This window comes from Pinus tabuliformis, chromosome 4_2 (genome assembly GCF_031772625.1).
Source record: "Pinus tabuliformis cultivar Carrire ecotype Pingquan chromosome 4_2, CPIR1, whole genome shotgun sequence".
Taxonomy (NCBI): Eukaryota; Viridiplantae; Streptophyta; class Pinopsida; order Pinales; family Pinaceae; genus Pinus; species Pinus tabuliformis.
In genome coordinates, this window is record NC_142304.1 from 1,006,394,619 (window position 1) to 1,006,411,201 (window position 16,583).

The 16,583-nt window shown below is 37.0% G+C and overlaps 1 protein-coding gene across 1 annotated transcript; it reads left to right on the forward strand.

Moving 5' to 3' along the window:
- Positions 1 to 6,552: 6,552 nt before the first annotated feature.
- On the forward strand, positions 6,553 to 12,581 carry LOC149173038 (uncharacterized). Its single transcript, XM_089426550.1, has 5 exons — positions 6,553 to 6,773; positions 6,948 to 7,111; positions 7,345 to 7,440; positions 10,635 to 10,852; positions 11,136 to 12,581. The coding sequence occupies exons 1-5, from the start codon at positions 6,553 to 6,555 to the stop codon at positions 12,579 to 12,581; spliced, it is 2,145 nt and encodes a 714-aa protein (XP_089282676.1).
- Positions 12,582 to 16,583: the final 4,002 nt, after the last annotated feature.

A 16,583-nucleotide genomic window follows, 5' to 3' on the forward strand; every position in this document is an offset into this window, starting at 1 on the left:
ATGATTTAATAAATTGGTAAAATTAACTTTTCTAAAAATTAACTGCGTAGTCTAAAGAGGTGGAGGAGTTGCTTAGAAAATTATGGAAATTCTGGTCATATTTAGAGAAAATCTGACAAGGTTTTTTGTAAATCCAAGTTATAGTTATTAAACTTTAATATTTCACTGTTTTAGAGGTTTTTGATGATGCTGAATTTATTTCCACCATCAAAAACACTATTCAAACACTGTCTCTACAAGATCTTTTGAAATTTTTTTGTTGAATTCCAACCACTTTTGACTGTCCAAACAATTCCTCCACCTCTTTAGACGACTCCACATAACTTCCATATTTGATGAAAATAAATATTCCTCTTTTGCCTCTAAAATTTAAGTACTGCATGCTCATGATGCACCAATCGTTCAAAAGGTCTGCAACCTCTAACAAGGATGGTTATCAATTTAATACAAATCCGGGAATCCAAATTAGGCACATCAAAATCTAATAGGATTCCATGTTTGGTATAAAAATAGCGGATTGGTGTTGAAGTGGAATGTATCAGTCCAAGAATCCCCCTTATATGCAAACATTTTCCACACAAAACTGATGTTAAAATAAAGTCTGGACAGTCTTGACAAAATAATAGGACACTGACAAAGCATTTAGCTGGAAAACCTAGTCACAAAGATGTTTTATTAGCCAACCGGATTATTCAAAAGGCTTTGACATAATTTTTTGTGAAGGAAAAGTCTGGAAGTTTCATTCTATTTTGAGGATTTTTCTAAGGATTCTGTGTGAATCCTTGAAACATGAAGTAACTATACTCCATAACTTTAATCATGTGAAAATTATGACTTATCACTCACATTCTTTACAAAATGATAACATAATTTATTAGCAGAGAAAGGAGTGCTTTTACAGATTCTTATGCGACGCACATTAAGAGCAGGTCTCGTAATTTGTTATCGTCCAGCATTTAGGGGCAGATGCAATAGACAAGGACAGTAATGTCCTTGTACCAGGTCGCCATGACGTCATCTGGGCTTTCAAGAAATCCAGAGCATTTGGAGTCGCCGTACGATTCGGAGCGAGGTTTATTATTGACACGGAGTTTGGGTTTACCGGAAGTATGTTAATCTTTTAATAAATGGTTTTTTTTGGAAGTTATAAATTGGTTGACCCTTATCTAGAAAAAATTATTTTCATTAAGTTATAAATTTGTTATTTTTTGAAATTCTGTTTAATTCGATAAAAAGTCGATTTTATGTATGTAGATAAAAAGTATTTGAGACATGAGGACTCCTGCTCACAGCGATAGGAATGGGCATCCAAAAGTCAAGGTAAGGGTCATCGATACGAGTAGAAAATGTGAGAGTGAGGCAGCTGCGTGCCTGCCAGAGTTGACCCAGTAAACGCTACATACCAACAAATATGTGCACGTCACGCGGACCATTTGCTACCCAAGTTGCTATTTACATTGCTTCAGATTACATACGCCTTCCTACTGGTTTCCTCTTTGTATGATTTTCCAGTTTCTTTTACATGCCCTTCTACTCATTCAGAGCTGCTTTGGATATATAAATCTCAATTGAGTATACGTCGTTCCGATGAACGTACCATCCCTAATTCTTCATTCTTCCTGAATTTTGTTATTGCGTCACAATTGGAGGGGCATTTCTCAACGCCGGAGAATATGTTCGGCAGTGATGTAGCCGTGCCCGTGCAGGCGGCTCTTTGTAATCTGCTCAAGGTTAGTCAGTGTGATATACTCATTGTGTATGTATTTGGCTGGAGCCACATGATGTGGTTGGGATTGATCGGTGACTGTGTGTATAGAATTTGACTATATGATGGACAATGTAAAATAAAATACTTTTCAACTTCAACTCTCTTATGGCAAACTCTCTTACCCCAATAGGTTTTGGGAATTGACCACTACCTTATTTCTTTGCTTCAATCAACTCGTAATATTTTAATTGTGTTTTTCCCTCTCACTCCTTATCACACCATAATTTTTTCTTAAACTTTAAGATAATAATATTATTAATATTATTCTTATTTTACAGATAATCCCTTTCTTTATTTTAATAGCCAAGATGAAACATCCTTAGAACATCACTACTTAGATTTAAAATAATTTTAAAAGACTTAATTTTTCATTTTGTTTACCATCTTATTGTATATGATAATAATATTATTAAAAAATATATTTCGTTTTATTTAACGTATTATTATATATGATAATACCTAATAACATTATGTATGATTATTAAAAAATCTATTTAATGTTATGTGTTATTAATTATTTACTCGATATAAATTAAATATTTCAATACAGTATATGTTAAAAGTTTGCCAATGACAACACACTCATATGTAAAAGTTTTTTTTTCTTTACATTTAATAATATTTTGATACTTTGTAAAAGCAAAAAAAGTGTTTTTGTTGCAATATGGTTTTCAGCGATATATCATAATAATGTCAGTGGTGAGCTCATCCATTTATGCATTTATTTCTCCAAGGAAGCCAGAGTTCCTAGTGGAATCAATCAAACAAACAAACTATTGATTTTATTGTCTCTACCCAAGTTGCATGTGGAGTCAAACAAACAAAGTATTGATTTTATTGTCTCGCCCCAAGGTGTATGAATAATGTTTTAGGTTTTATCAAGTAAAGAATAAACAATCATATATTCAAAAATTGTGAAGCTTACAAGTGAGGAGTGTTATTTGGAGACTACCTTTGGTAAAATGCTCTACACATTCATCATTAATCATTAAGAATATATAGATTACATGCAAATAGGAGGGTTAGAACAAGCACCTAAAGTAGAGGAACTAATTCCTAAACTAAGACTCACACACAATTGATAAATGAACTTTCTTGAATAATACATTTTCCATTAATTTCACCACTCCTCATTAATGGAGAAATGGTTCACTAGTACTCCTAACATCTCCTTAAATAATTCAAATTCAATTCTTCCTAGGGGCTTGGTAAAAATGTCTACATCATTTTCACAGGTATTGCAATATTCAATATAAAATTCTTTTGAGTGAACCTTCTCTCTAACAAAGTGAAACTGTGTATCAATATGCCTTGTGTTTTTGTGAAACAAAGGATTGTTTGCAAGTTTGATTGAGCTCTGTTTGTCACATATGATAACTATTTCATCTTTTTGTTCTTCTCTAGCATCCTGGAGAAGTCTCCTCAACCAAACTGCCTCACACATCGCTGCACAAATTGCTTGATACTCTGCTTCTGCTGAAGGCAAGGATACAATGTTCTGCTTCTTGCTGCTCCATGCAATGACCTCAGACCTAATGCTGAATGCATAACCTATTTTGGATCGTTTGTCATCTAGATTTTTAACCTTGTCTAAATCTGAAAAACCTGTCAATCTAACATCAAATGAATTAGTATATTTAATACCAAAGTCTAAGGTTCCTTGAAGATACCTCAAGATGCATTTTTCTACAATCCAATGACTCTCAATAGGATTTGACATAAACTGGCTTAAAACATTGATTGCAAAATCTAAATCAGGTCTAGTTGTAGTTAGATAAATCAAAATCCCAACTAGTTGTCTGTATAGTGTCGCATCCACCTCCTTAGAACCGTTATCATTCTGAAGTTTGTCATTCTGTTCTAAAGGCACTTAGGCAACTTTGCACTGATCCATTCTGAACTCTTTCAATAAGCTCCTCACATACTTTCCTTGAGACAGAAAAGTCTAGCCAAAATCCCTCCAGACTTCAAAACCCAAATAATTGTGTAACTCTCCAAGGTCTTTCATCTAAAAATCCGGTGACATATGCACTTTCATTTCTTTAATGAGCTCGTCTTCATTTTTTGTAATAATAATATCATCTACATATAAAGAAATCAAAATAGTTTGCCCCTTTCCATCAAACACAGTATACAAATTAGGGTCGTTCTTTCTCCTCTTATCTGTAAGAAAAATGAGTCAATTTTATCATACCATGACTTGGGTGCCTGTTTTAAACCATATAATTCTTTTTTCAATCTACAGATTAAATGTTCCTCTCCTTGTTTAACAAACCCTTCAGGTTGCATTAAATACACTTCTTCTTTTAATTCACCATTTAAGAAAGCAGATTTCACATCTAGCTGGTGTATCATCCAATGATGTTTGGTAGCTCAAGTAATTAACATTATAATTGTGTTTAATTTAGCTACAGGGGTGAAGGTTTCCTTATAATCTATGCCTTCTTTCTGTGAGTACCCCTTTGCCACCAGCCTAGCTTTATATTTGTCTATAGTATCATCTTCTATAAATTTAGGCTTGCATAACAATTTTCAACCTATGGGTTGCTTGCCTTCAGGTAGTTCAACTAGATCCCAAGTTTTTTTCTTAAGTATTGACTCATATTCCTCTTCCATGGTTTCCCTCCATTCATATTATGACTTGCTTCTTTATAATTTGAGGGTTAAACAACATTTAACATACTAGTTATAAGAGCATGATCCCTATATCTTGTTGGAAATTGAATTTTCCTACCTGATCTCCTCAATGGTGGACTAACCTCAAATATGTTTTGATCATCTCTTGGTGGACTTGGCCTATTGATTGCATCTTTACCATTTGATTCTTCCTTTTGCTACTACTGCTGCTGCTCCTTTGTTTCATCACTTCCATCTTCCACCAGCAAAGGCATGTGCCATTCTTCATTGCCACTATCATGGTTTCCATCATCAACCTGCTCATGGAATACTACATCTCTACTCACAAACACTTTATGAGTAGAGGGATTAAAGAATTTATAAGCTTTAAAATCTGTGCAGTACCTAACAAAAATTCATTTAATGGCCTTTGAATCTAGTTTCTTCCTATCCTCCTTTGGAACATGAGCAAAAGCTTTCGAGAAAAAAAGTCTTAAATGATTAACTGCAAGCTTAAATCCTAATAAAGCTTCGAATGGGGTCTTAAAATCAAGGCTTTTTATTGGACTCCTATTCTTTAAATATATTGTAGTATTTATTGCTTCTGCCCAAAATCCATTAGACAAGTTCTTACCTTTTAACATGTTGCACACTCCACAAGGGTTCTGTTCTTCCTCTCTGCAACCTCGTTCTATTGAGGAATGTGGGGTACTGTGAACTGCTGAACTATCCCATGGTATTTGCAATATTTGATGAAACCACCCTTCTTATATTCTCCCCCTTGATCTGAGTAAAGAATTTTGATGAACTTCCCTGTCTGTTTTTCAACCATGTTTCTGAACCCTTTAAAATTCAAATGCATGACTCTTCTTTCTGAGAATATATACCCAGGTAAATCTTGTGCAATCATCAAGAAATAACAAAAAATAATAGGCACCTCCTAATGACCTTGTCTGCATCGGCCCACATATATCAGTGTGCACAAGCTCTATTATATCTCTCTTCTTTCTATCTAAATTGCAGGGAAAAGCATCCCTATGCATCTTCCCAAGAGCACATGCTTCACAGTCAACATGAACATTTTTCAAAACATGGATACCATTGACCATACCTCTTTTATGAAGTAGCAGCAGGTCATGAAAATTAATATGATCGAATCTTTGATGCCACAAGTTTTTTGCAGTCATAACTGATGAAGTCAAAGCTTGGTGTGGCTACTGGTTGCTGCCGCCTTGACGTCTGGTGGCCTTCCTGGGAGGCTACGTGACCTGTGGAGGGAAGAACCGGGCTTGGTGTGGCACCCATCATGGCTTGGTGGTGACCTTTGCAGAGGTGCGTACCATGGAGGAGATGCAAACTCTGTTATTCTATTATCATAGAATGTTGCTCTGGTGAGATCTATCAAACCTCCACAGTTTTCAATTTCGAGCAGAGCCTTAAATATTTTGTCTCCATATAGCCTTCACCCCTCACTTACGCCAATCTTAGTCGATTGCCAAGTTCTGCAAAGCAAGGGTATTTTGTTAAAGGTGTGATTTGCATATTTTTTTAATGTATGCATTTGAAGTCGATTCTCGATCTTGGTTGAATCGAATGCCGACGGTTTTTTTAAATGAGATTAAATTTTCTAGTTTGGAGATCGATATTGAGATCTCTAGTATTGCTCAATAAGTACCAAATCGCATCAGAAGGTGCTTCGTTTATTTGGTGGCCGAAACTGTTGGCATTTTACTAGTGTTGTTGAAGGCATCTTGATTGTTGAAGAGTGTGGAATTTGTGTTGGATCCATAGATCGGTTTGTCACGATGAATAATCAGATGGAAGAGGCATACTTTAACGAGACAAATAAGCTCGATAGGTCCAATTATTATAATTGGAAATTCAAGCTACAAACCCTGCTTGAGGGGCAAAGTGCATAGACGATTGAAAATTGAGATGAATTGAAGTCAATTGCAGCAAGAGGCAAAACAACTGCAACAATTCGTTATTGGGAGAAGAGGAAGATTAAGGCGAAAGTGTTGTTGAAATTGTCAGTGAAAGATGGAATTATCCCTCACATCAAAGAGTGTAAATCAACAAATGAGATCTGGACAACTCTCAAGGATTTGTATGAGATAAAGAATACAGATCTATTATTGTCCCTGAAGATCAAGATTCTCTCCATTAAAATGGAGGAGAATGAATTAGTCACAACATTCATCTCTCGGATCAAGGCGTTGAGAAATAAGTTGGTCGATATTGGGGAGACAATATCGAACATTGATCTTGTTATGGTTACCATGAATGGTATGACTGATGATTATCATATGTTTATTATAAGCTTGAACGCAAGGGAGAAAGCACCCAATTTCGAAGAATTGACAGGGATCCTGATGCAAGAGGAAGAGAGGTAGATGACTTTGAAACCCCAGAATTCAGATCTTGCATTAATGGTGAAGAAAAAGCCTTTCAAAGGGAAGACAAGTGTATGACAAAAAGACAAAAGTACACCACAAAGAAAGCCACCTCAAGGTATGTTTTCAAACATAAGTGATTCAATAAGCAAATGTTTTTATTGTGGTAGAGTTGGTCATATTTCTTGGAATTGCCATAAGAAGAAGCTTGATGAAGGTCGACATAGAGATAAGAAGCATGCATGGCACTTTGTTGATGAAGATCAGAATCAGAATCTCAGACTGTTCGTATCTGATTTTGCTTTCTCTACTGAGATGATGAAGCAAAAACTTGGTTTGTGGACTTAGGAGCTTCGACTCACATGACAAGTAATAGACATTGGTTTGAAAATTTTAAAGAAACTAGCAGTGGTGGTAATATCTACCTTGGTGATGAAAAGGGGTACCAAATTAAAGGGTATGGAAATGTTTCTGTCGTATTGCATGATGGTAATATTAGGCATATTCAAAATGTAATGTATGTACCTAGAATTAAAAAGAGTCTGATTTATGTTTCTATGATAACAGATCAGAATCTTAAGATAGAGTTTTTAAAATCTTATTGTGTTATTAAGGATCCGCTGGACCATATGAAGCCAATTGCATCAGGTATTCGAGTTAGAGGTCTGTACACGCTGAATGTAAAGAGTGCACCACACCAAGCTTTGAATTCATCAGTTACGACTGTAGAAAACTTGTGTCATCAAAGATTCGATCCTATTAATTTTCATGACCTGCTGCTACTTTAGAAACGAGGTATAGTCAACGATCTCCCTACTTTGAAAAATGTTCATGTTGATTGTGAGGCATGTACTCTTGGGAAGATGCATAGGGATGATTTTCCCTCCAATTTAGATTGAAAGAAAAGAGATATACTATAGCTTGTGCATACTAATATATGTGGGCTGATGCAGACAAGGTCATTAAGAGGTGCCTATTATTTTTTGTTATTTGTTGATGATTGGCCAATATTTACCTAAGTATTTTTTCTCAAAAAAAAGAGTCATACTTTTGAATATTTTAAGAGCAGCAACAACAGCCACACTACTAGATACTTGACCTAGATGACCTTTGATCGGAGGTGTTGTATCGACATATCTGCAGACTCATATATATGTTGCTCCTCCACGATGGGCAGACCCACCACCGCCTGATCACCCTTTAATCATCCACAGATCCATCGAAGAGCCAAAGGTCGCCCTGCAATAAAAAACGAGAAGATTGGCCTGCAAAGAAAAAACGCAGCCACCGGCAGCTCACCTCTTATGCTGCACCACGCTCCTGCTGCGACAATTAATTAGCCATGAAGATCGGATCGACGCTCCTCCACCATCTCTACGGTTTCCTTCAAGATTTAATTGTCCACCCTCACCGTAATGCACATACAAAACCACAGATTCGCACCCACCATGTTGGGCTCAAGATTGGAATTTGGTCGTCCAACACACGCACTTCGATCTTCAAATCTGTAGTAACGAACGCTCCTGCTGCATTGACTACTGACTACAACGAACGTTGCCACTGCAGTCTCAGACTAGTCCACAATCGAATTTGTCCTCCACGTTGCTTTGAAGCTCCAACTGCCCACCAATGATCCACCACAGCTTCGGCGTCAACGAGGCGCGATCTTCTACGAGCAGAACTCCGTCTGCCCGACCTTCGTTGTCACAACAATAAATATCCGATGGTGGTGGAGTCAACAAGCCACAAATGCTCCAGTCAACGAGAAACGAATCTCCACGTGGAGCAGCTTGGGTGTCTCACAACCTTCTCGTGCTGATTGGTCGCGTTGAGGAGAATCTCTTAAAGTGATCCTTGAACAACGCGGATATCTTTCCAAAATTCGCGCTGATCACAACATAGGCCAATGCGTTTGTTAGAGCAAACAACACGCTGATCCGTTTAACCTTAGAGAAAAACAAAATTTCTCTCATGCTATACCTCACCACTTCGCCTCCTCGCTAGGCCTCCTTCGTATCAGCCCCTAAGGGCCACAATTTTGTCACTTTGGCATGCACCCAATGACCAAAGCACACTCGCTCTGACTCAACTCAACCCTGACGCTCTAATATCATGTTAAAAATGGAGTAAACAATAATATATTCAAAAACTGTGCAACTCATAGGTGAGGAGCTTCACTTGGGCACTGTCGTAACCTTTGTTGGAGTTTCCGATGCAAACCATTTGCGTTTCTGACACAAAAATATTTTATATCTAGATTGTATTGTAGTGCCATATCAACATGGTTTCTTAGACCTGTAGTGTTGTCCAACAGTCATACAGAATGATTTGATTTAATAAAATTGGTAAAATTAACCTTTCTAAAAATTAACTGCGTAGTCTAACGAGGTGGAGAGTTAACTGCGTAGTCTAATGAGGTGAAGAGTTGCTTGGAAAGTTATGGAAATTCTAATCATATGTAGAGAAAATCTGGCAAGGTTTTTGTAAATCCAAGTTATAATTGTTAAACTTTAATATTTGAGTGTTTTAGAGGTTTTTGATGGTGCTGAATCCATTTTCACCATCAAAAACACTATTCAAATACTGTCTTTACAAGATCTTTTGAATTTTTTTTACCTAAATTCCAACCACTTTTGACTGTCCTCCATCTCTTTAGACGACTCCACATAACTTTCATATTTTATGAAAATAAATATTCCTGTTTTGACTCTAAAATTTAAGTACTGCATGCTCATGATGCACCAATCGTTCAAAAGGTCTGCAACCTCTAACAAGGATGGTTATCAATTTAATACAAATCCGGGAATCCAAATTAGGCACATCAAAATCTAATAGGATTCCATGTTTTGTAAAAAAATAGCGGATTGGTGTTGAAGTGGAATGTATCAGTCCAAGAATCCCCCTTATATTCAAACATTTTCCACACAAAACTGATATTAAAATAAAGTCTGGACAGTCTTGACAAAATAATAGGACAATGACAAAGCATTTAGCTGGAAAACCTAGTCACAAAGATGACTTATTAGCCAACCGGATTATTCAAAAGGCTTTGACATAATTTTTTGTGAAGGAAAAGTCTGGAAGTTTCATTATATTTTGAGGATTTTTCTGAAGATTCTGTGTGGATCCTTGCAACATGAAGTAACTATACTCCATAACTTTAATCATGTGAAAATTATGACTTATCACTCACATTCTTTACAAAATCACAACATAATTTATTAGCAGAGAGAGGAGTGCTTTTGAAGATTCTTATGCCACGCACATTAAGAGCAGGTCTCGTAATTTGTTATCGTCCAGCATTTAGGGGCAGGCAATAGACAAGGACAGTAATGTCATTGTACCAGGTCGTCATGACGTCATCTGGGCTTTCAAGAAAGCCAGAGCATTTGGAGTCGCCGTACAATTCGGAGCGAGGTTTATTATTAACGCGGAGTTTGGGTTTACCGGAAGTAAGTTGATCTTTTAATAAATGGTTTTTTTGGAAGTTATAAATTGGTTGACCCTTGTCTAGAAAAAATTGTTTTCTTGAAGTTATAAATTTGTTATTTTTTGAAATTCTGTTTAATTTGATAAAAAGGCGATTTTATCTAGGTAGATAAAAAGTATTTGAGACATGAGAACTCCTGCTCACAACGATAGGAATGGGCATCCAAAAGTCAAGGTAAGGGTCATCGATACGAGTAGAAAATGTGAGAGTGAGGCAGCTGCGTGCCTGCCAGAGTTGACCCAGTAAACGCTACATTACCAACAAATATGAACACGTCACGCGGACCATTTGCTACCCAAGTTGCTATTTACATTGCTTCAAATTACATACGCCTTCCTACTGGTTTCCTCTTTGTATAATTTTCCAGTTTCTTTTACATGCCCTTCTACTCATTCAGAGCTGCTCTGGATATATAAATCTCAATTGGGTATACGTCGTTCCGATGAACGTACCATCCCTAATTCTTCATTCTTCCTGAATTTTGTTATTGCATCACAATTGGAGGGGCATTTCTCAAGGCCGGAGAATATGTTCGGCAGTGATGTAGCCGTGCCCGTGCAGGCGGCTCTTTGTAATCTGCTCAAGGTTAGTCAGTGTGATATACTCATTGTGTATGTATTTGGCTGGAGCCACATGATGTGGTTGGGATTGATCGGTGACTGTGTGTATATTTTTAAGTCGAATGTGTTATTGTTCGATTAACGGGTTTTGAGATGTACTTGCTCTTTTTCTTCCCACAGATCCAAGTTTCATCACTTTTGTTTTTAATTGAAATCTAAACATCCTTATTGAGAATTAGAACAGTAAATATTTGTGTATGGATTAAGCTGCCTGTTGTCATAACGTTGAAGTTGGGTATAAATTGCAGGTGCCCGGCAATGACAGTTGGGATCTGGGTTTAAGATTGGGAAGATGCTACAGTCCCGTGAAGGACGAGAGCTCCAATAATTCAAGCAAGCCGGAATTTACGTGGACAGCTGTCTGCAGAAAGAAGGCGATGGGAGGTGATTCGACAAGATCAGACAACGAGGAGGCCGGGAGTGTGATCGAGGACGACTCGAACTCGTTACATGCGCCTGCTGGCAACTCGGTTTGGTCTAATTCTTCTTCATTTGTGGGTCAGACGGGACTGGAACGAATGGTGAGTGGAATCAGACTCGTGTCGTCCGAGAACACCAATATTCCATCGGTTCATAGTGCGGAAAATTCCGGCAAGAAGGTGCCGTCATCACAGTACAAGGGCGTACTGCCTCAGCCCAACGGACGGTGGGGCGCGCAGATATACGAGAAGCACCAGCGAGTCTGGCTAGGTACCTTCAATCGAGAAGAAGACGCCGCCAGGGCCTACGATAGGGCAGCCATAAAGTTTCGTGGCCCCGACGCCATCACAAATTTCAACTTCGCGTACAGCAACCGAGAGGCGGTCTTTCTGCGCGGGCACTCCAAGTACGAGATCGTGCACATGCTCAGAAACCACACCTACGACGAAGAATTGGACCAAAATAAGAGCTCTTACCACATAAATCCTGCGGTTGCGCGTTCGAGTCCCTGGGAGGCCCGCGAGCACCTGTTCGACAAGACCGTGACGCCCAGCGACGTCGGGAAGTTGAACCGCCTTGTCATTCCGAAGCAGCACGCCGAGAAATATTTCCCACTCGACGTGGCCTCTGCCGGGAGCAAGGGTAAAGGGGTCCTGCTAAGTTTTGCGGACGGCACCGACAAAACATGGCGATTCCGCTATTCTTACTGGAACAGCAGCCAGAGTTACGTGCTCACCAAGGGCTGGAGCGGCTACGTCAAAGAAAAACGCCTCCAAGCCAGCGACATCGTTACCTTCGAGCGGAGCTCCAGTTCGCGTCACCTCTTCATCTCCTTTCGCCACCGGCCCTGCAGTTTTCTCCCCCCGGCCGCAGCGGCGCCGGTTCCCAAACGCGGTCTTCTGTCCGTTGACCCCTTCGCCGTGACCGGGCATCCGCACTGGGCGCAACTTTTCTACGCGACGCCGCCGCTCATGAACGCCGTTGCTCAACGTTCGTTTCCCGCCGGGGCCAGCCACGATTCTCTGTACTACCATGATTCGAAGGCGCTCGAGCACAGTGCGTCAGAAGACGGGAATGCATCGTCGCTGGTCTTTGTGAATCTCAACAGGGAATCTCCGTCCACCGACGGTGATTCCCTTTCTTGTTCTTCCGTCCGGCTATTTGGAGTAAACCTACAACGGTCGCCGTTAAATCTTTTACTGGACAGTGAAGTCGAGGAAGACCGCACTGGAAATACAAAGAAGCGGAAGGCGGTGGCAGGATTGCCGCAGTAATTTCTCGGCCACAAGATACCGTGTTACGGGCAGAGTTGTATTAATAAAATTCGTAAGTAGAAGGATGGGAATGTATTTGACTGGTATGAAATTCTTAGGGTGTGTTCAATCTGACTGGCTATGAACATTTTAGTTTGTGGTTATTAAATGTATTTCCATTTTAATTTTTATTTGCGAGAATGATTTATTAAAATAAAAAATCGATAATTAATTGGTGTGACATAAACTTCAATTAAAAAGCCTGTTCTCGTTCGCGTTCTTAACTCACTGTCACTATCATAAGTTATTTATTATTTTCAACCTCTTTACCATGGGTGAGTTTCTTTAAAATACTTTAGATTGCAATTTTAAACATATATCTCATATTTTGCAATTCGATGTATCATTAAAATTCGACCAAACAAATATATTTTAAATTAACTTAAATTGCAAATTCAAACATATATCCCATATTTTGCAATTCGATGTGTCATCAAACGAAACAAAAATGATTTTGTTACTTTATAATCTTCTATGAAAAATGCTATTTGAATTCACAGAGCTCAATGAAAGATACTATTGAATGTAGAGAAGATGAACGAAAGGAAAACGATATGAACAAACTTTTCATCATGTGTATCTGAACTTAAATTTTAAATTGTCTTTCTAACGTGTTTGGATTAAGATTTTCATATATTTATTGTTAAATTTAATCTGCCTTTCTATCATATTAGATATTTAGATTAAGATTTCTTGTTTGCTATTTTTCAATAGGTATGAAAGGATGGCTTTACTCTATTTTGATTATAAGTTTAGTTTATTTGGATTAAAATTTAGTTTATTTAAGTAAAAATTGAAATCCATTTTAATGTATTAAATTTAATAATAAGTAACACTTAAACTTATTATAAATTTTATTATACAAATTCAAGGCAATATGGAATGCGTATTTTTGTTATTAGGCTGCGTAATATATGTGTATTTTAGCACAACTTTCTTACAATCCATTAGATGTTAGTAATACATGTTATATGTATTAGTTTATAAAGAGTTGGAAAAATAAGCAAGGTAATCATATTAGGAATGTTTCAAATTCCGTATGCATTATCATAGATGAAGTGATCAGGCAATAAGAAATTGATGCAGAGATGTTATGTTTTAGCTCAATGTATATAGTAGAATTTTCATTAATTATTGGTTATTATTTGGGAATGCATAATTATTAGGAAGAGATTATTTAATAATTTATGAACAAAATAAATCAAAATTAAAATTAATGATTAAAAGTAATGGATATAATTTAATTATTTGATATTTTTGTCTTTTTTGGTCAACATTACTTAAAACTTCATAAGAATTTCTAGAATCATTAACTAGAGAAAAATATGATTGCCCAAGGGTGTTTTTTTTGGAAATTAATATATTTATGCAATGAAAAATGCATTTTAAACACTAGGAAATCACTATCTCACCCAAAATTGTATCCCCAGATTCCAGATGCAAAAAAGTCTAATAGTTAGATTGTGCCATAACAATGTTGAGGATGAATGTACAAAGATCAAACAATACCAAATGATGTTGAAGTAGAAGATTGTTCTATTGTAGCATGTCATTACACAATATTTAACCAATGAACCCATAACTAATCACTAGAGATGTAGTTAATATTATCAACACATGCAACAACTTGAATTTAACCTAACAATTTATTTAGCATAACTAGAATAATAAGAAGAGAAGGAAACACCCCGCAATGAAAGGTGTTCAATCACATATGAAAGAACCCAAACAAAAAATTCATATATATTACGAATTTATTATGTCTTGGAAATTTATTACAAAACATGAATTATTCATGTTCAAAAATCTCATGCATTGTTATTCATTAGCAAAAGCGAAAAAATATGACCATGGTGTGAAGATAACTTTTCTTATCAGAGAAAGATTTCTTAACTTCTTCCTCTTTTAAAGCTTAATCAAGTTGTACTCTGCAAACTTTCATCTTTAATATTTCTCTTCAAAGTTCCTAAATTTTCTTTAATTATAATATTAACCATTTTTTCATTGCAATTGCTTTATAAATCCAATCATGGCAATGGTTTCAATCTCCAACTTTAACCCAAAAGCCAAAATTGGCTTTCCATACATTACATTGAGAACAATGTAAGCCATAGTTACCAAATTCGAATTTGATTCTATACGGACAAAATTCTATTGAAAAAATTACAATTCACAAAGAAAGAAAGACAAAAAAAAAAATCACCACTATACTTTTAAAATTGGTTTATATTTCTAGCATTGTCTTATAATTATTTATATTAAATTTTATAAGTTTTCCTATAGTTATCTTATTGTTACATATATTTTACTTAGTTCTTTAAATAGAAAAAATAGTAATAAATTCTTAAATTAGAATAATGGAAAATTAAATTTATGACTATAAAAAAAAGCCACATCTTTATATTAAAAATTAAATTTATATATATATTTTTTTTATTAAATATTTTTTTTCTATTTAGATTATAAAAATATATATATATATATATATATAAAGATTTATATCTTCACTCAATGCAAATAAGGAATTGTCTCCGGAAACTAAATGCGAGTTTGAGCTTGGCCACTCGGCTTATTAGTGTACTCCACGAGGATTGACGTCCACAGTTTTAACTCTGATTTTCGTCTCCTCGTTTAGATGGTGAACAACCACATATCTTTCCTTTTAGCTGGGGAGGATTATACTACCAAAGGTTTCAAACTTACACGAGGCACCAAAACAAACGAATCGCTTAAGCAGGCATTTGTGGGCAGTATCTTGAAGCGGTTCTGGAACAATCTAGATTTGCACTGCAACAGAAGGTATGTACCTATTTCTAAGAAAATGTATTGAACTCCAGATATGTCATCAATTGACACCATATTAGACACTGTTTTTCTCTTCCCGGTCTCTATTCTGGTATTGTTCGGGTTCTATTTAACATGTTTTTATGTTTCATCTTACATTCTGTGCTCTGTCACTTTTTTCTCTCTTTGTAATTGCTCTCTATATCCTTTTCTGTATTTAAACTATACATTTCCGCCTTCAGCGAAGGACATATGCCTTCCGATTATGAATCCTCATCAAACTTATGGTTAGAGACCTTCATTGTAGAATGATCGGGTCCGCTTCTTTGCTTTTTAGCTTTCATCAGAACACACAGTCCTTGTTATTGTTTCATCTCTAGACCTTGCAAAAAAATTGGTTTTAGGGTCTGTAATATCTGGTTAACTTGTTTGGATGCTATTGTTGTTGTTGCAGCAGCTAGCTCTCTGCACTTTTGGCCATCCTCTCATCCTGGTCTGCAAAATTTGCCTTCGACTCTGGTTCATTTTCCGATTTTCCTCTTTTTCTGGCATCGGTCTTGCTACTCTCCTCCGGCGAACCGTTTCTCCAGTGAGTCGTTTCGATCCGTAGGTGGTAGGCGGCACAACCTACGTTGGAGATTACATCCATATCTTCCCACACGTTGGCAGGACATCTTCCCATGTGCCCTGAATGCCTTGTTAATCAGCCTCTTACAACCCACATTCCCCCGTGTCAACCCTAGACATTTTACCTTTTTTGGGTGTTGCTTTGACGACACTCTATTATCTTGGCTGTTTGTGATTGTACTCCACACACGAGTCTTTTCCCTCATAAAAATTCCTCCCACCTCCCAAGACTTGCCACATTTATTTTTAGACACACATACATCATTCCTTCCTTTATGACTAGATCACACATAATTAATTGTTGTCAGACGGCTCTCCTTTATATTCTATTGAGGTCTTATCAAGCCTCGGGCATATGGCGGGTCACCTATCCGACTCATCTGCCAACGAGGCCCTTATCTGGGCCACGATGGACGTTGAGTCATTACTTATACATTCTATAGACTCCGTAAATGGTGTGGCCCACGCTCACTGGATACGTGGCACAATATCTTGGACGACGCTGATATGCTAGATGGTAACCATGCATCCCACGCTTCGCAGGGTGTTCAA